Source organism: Oncorhynchus kisutch, linkage group LG15 (assembly GCF_002021735.2).
Source record: "Oncorhynchus kisutch isolate 150728-3 linkage group LG15, Okis_V2, whole genome shotgun sequence".
Lineage (NCBI taxonomy): Eukaryota > Metazoa > Chordata > Actinopteri > Salmoniformes > Salmonidae > Oncorhynchus > Oncorhynchus kisutch.
This window is the reverse complement of record NC_034188.2, coordinates 87,540,365-87,542,864: the sequence shown is the minus strand read 5'-3', so window position 1 is coordinate 87,542,864 and position 2,500 is coordinate 87,540,365. Positions and strand designations below refer to the sequence as shown.

General features: G+C 50.9%; 1 protein-coding gene across 1 annotated transcript in view; it reads right to left on the bottom strand.

Annotated features, from left to right (window-relative positions):
- The window catches only part of LOC116353656 (syntaxin-1A), a 180,839-nt gene that overhangs the window by 55,092 nt on the left and 123,247 nt on the right, over window positions 1-2,500 (bottom strand). The window contains exon 3 of the mRNA XM_031791243.1: window positions 2,428-2,500. This exon is cut by the window's right edge and continues 2 nt beyond it. Within this exon, the coding sequence (XP_031647103.1) occupies window positions 2,428-2,500 (73 nt within the window). The remainder of the gene's footprint in view (window positions 1-2,427) is intronic.

Here is a 2,500-nt window from a genome sequence, read left to right as displayed (position 1 = left end):
AGCGGTGACCGATAATTGCGCTCGTATCACACATCTCGGTGTTGCGATCAATACCCATCACACAAACTCAACCTGGCTGCTCATTTACTATGTAAATGTGTGTGTGTGTGTCACCAACTCTGGAGCGAGTGACAGTAATCGTCCGTGCCCAACCGAGAGAGAAGAATCCACCTGTGTAAATCGTGTTGTCTGTTACCTGCCAAGTTCTCTCTATTTCTCATGCGTTCATTCGCTCTCTGTTTTTCACCCCCCAAACACCACTTTACATCAATTTGTATAGCAGGCCCTCGTGCCAAATTGAGTCGAAAGCTCTGCCTCTGTTTGATTGTCAATTAGGGTGTGCAGGGTGAATACGTGGTCTGTCGTACGGTCTCTAACTTTGTCTCTCTCATCTTCACACTGAAATGAATCCCAAGTGGAGAGTAGCATTATTTAACATCCATCTATATCCAAATACCCATAGACTGAACTGTCTGTATATTGGGGAGGGGCCAGGTAGAATCTGCTGTATATTGGGGAGGGGCCAGGTAGAATCTGCAGTATATTGGGGAGGGGCCAGGTAGAATCTGCTGTATATTGGGGAGGGGCCAGGTAGAATATGCTGTATATTGGGGAGGAGCCAGGTAGAATCTGCAGTATATTGGGGAGGGGCCAGGTAGAATCTGCAGTATATTGCGGAGGGGCCAGGTAGAATCTGCTGTATATTGGGGAGGGGCCAGGTAGAATCTGCAGTATATTGGGGAGGGGCCAGGTAGAATCTGCAGTATATTGCGGAGGGGCCAGGTAGAATCTGCAGTATATTGGGGAGGGGCCAGGTAGAATCTGCAGTATATTGGGGAGGGGCCAGGTAGAATCTGCAGTATATTGCGGAGGGGCCAGGTAGAATCTGCTGTATATTGGGGAGGGGCCAGGTAGAATCTGCTGTATATTGGGGAGGGGCCAGGTAGAATCTGCAGTATATTGCGGAGGGGCCAGGTAGAATCTGCTGTATATTGGGGAGGGGCCAGGTAGAATCTGCAGTATATTGGGGAGGGGCCAGGTAGAATCTGCAGTATATTGCGGAGGGGCCAGGTAGAATCTGCAGTATATTGGGGAGGGGCCAGGTAGAATCTGCAGTATATTGGGGAGGGGCCAGGTAGAATCTGCAGTATATTGCGGAGGGGCCAGGTAGAATCTGCTGTATATTGGGGAGGGGCCAGGTAGAATCTGCTGTATATTGGGGAGGGGCCAGGTAGAATCTGCTGTATATTGGGGAGGGGCCAGGTAGAATCTGCTGTATATTGGGAAGGGGCCAGGTAGAATCTGCTGTATATTGGGGGGGGGGGGCAGGTAGAATCTGCTGTATATTGGGGAGGGGCCAGGTAGAATCTGCAGTATATTGGGGAGGGGCCAGGTAGAATCTGCTGTAGAATATGCATTATATTGGGGAGGGGCCAGGTAAAATCTGCTGTATATTGGGAAGGGGCCAGGTAGAATCTGCAGTATATTAGGGAGGGGCCAGGTAGAATCTGCAGTATATTGCAGAGGGGCCAGGTAGAATCTGCAGTAAATTGGGGAGGGGCCAGGTAGAATCTGCTGTATATTGGGGAGGGGCCCGGTAGAATCTGCAGTATATTGGGGAGGGGCCAGGTAGAATCTGCAGTATATTGGGGCGGGGCCAGGTAGAATCTGCAGTATATTGGGGAGGGGCCAGGTAGAATCTGCAGTATATTGGGGAGGGGCCAGGTAGAATTTGCTGTATATTGGGGAGGGGCCAGGTAGAATCTGCAGTATATTGGGGAGGGGCCAGTTAGAATCTGCAGTATATTGCGGAGGGGCCAGGTAGAATCTGCTGTATATTGGGGAGGGGCCTTGTAGAATCTGCTGTATATTGGGGAGGGGCCAGGTAGAATCTGCTGTATATTGGGGAGGGGCCAGGTAGTATCTGCTGTATATTGGGGAGGGGCCAGGTAGAATCTGCAGTATATTGGGGAGGGGCCAGGTAGAATCTGCTGTATATTGGGGAGGGGCCAGGTAGAATCTGCAGTATATTGCGGAGGGGCCAGGTAGAATCTGCTGTATATTGGGGAGGGGCCAGGTAGAATCTGCAGTATATTGGGGAGGGGCCAGGTAGAATCTGCAGTATATTGCGGAGGGGCCAGGTAGAATCTGCAGTATATTGGGGAGGGGCCAGGTAGAATCTGCTGTATATTGGGGAGGGGCCAGGTAGAATCTGCTGTATATTGGGGAGGGGCCAGGGAGAATCTGCTGTATATTGGGGAGGGGCCAGGTAGAATCTGCTGTATATTTGGGAGGGGCCAGGTAGAATCTGCTGTATATTGGGGAGGGGCCGGGTAGAATCTGCTGTATATTGGGGAGGGGCCGGGTAGAATCTGCTGTATATTGGGGAGGGGCCACGTAGAATGTGTTGTTTTTTTGGTTACTCACTCTTTAGTTTGGAGCGAACTTTATTGGCCAACTTCTTAATGTCCGTCATCAGAACTTCCAGGTCCCCCTTCGT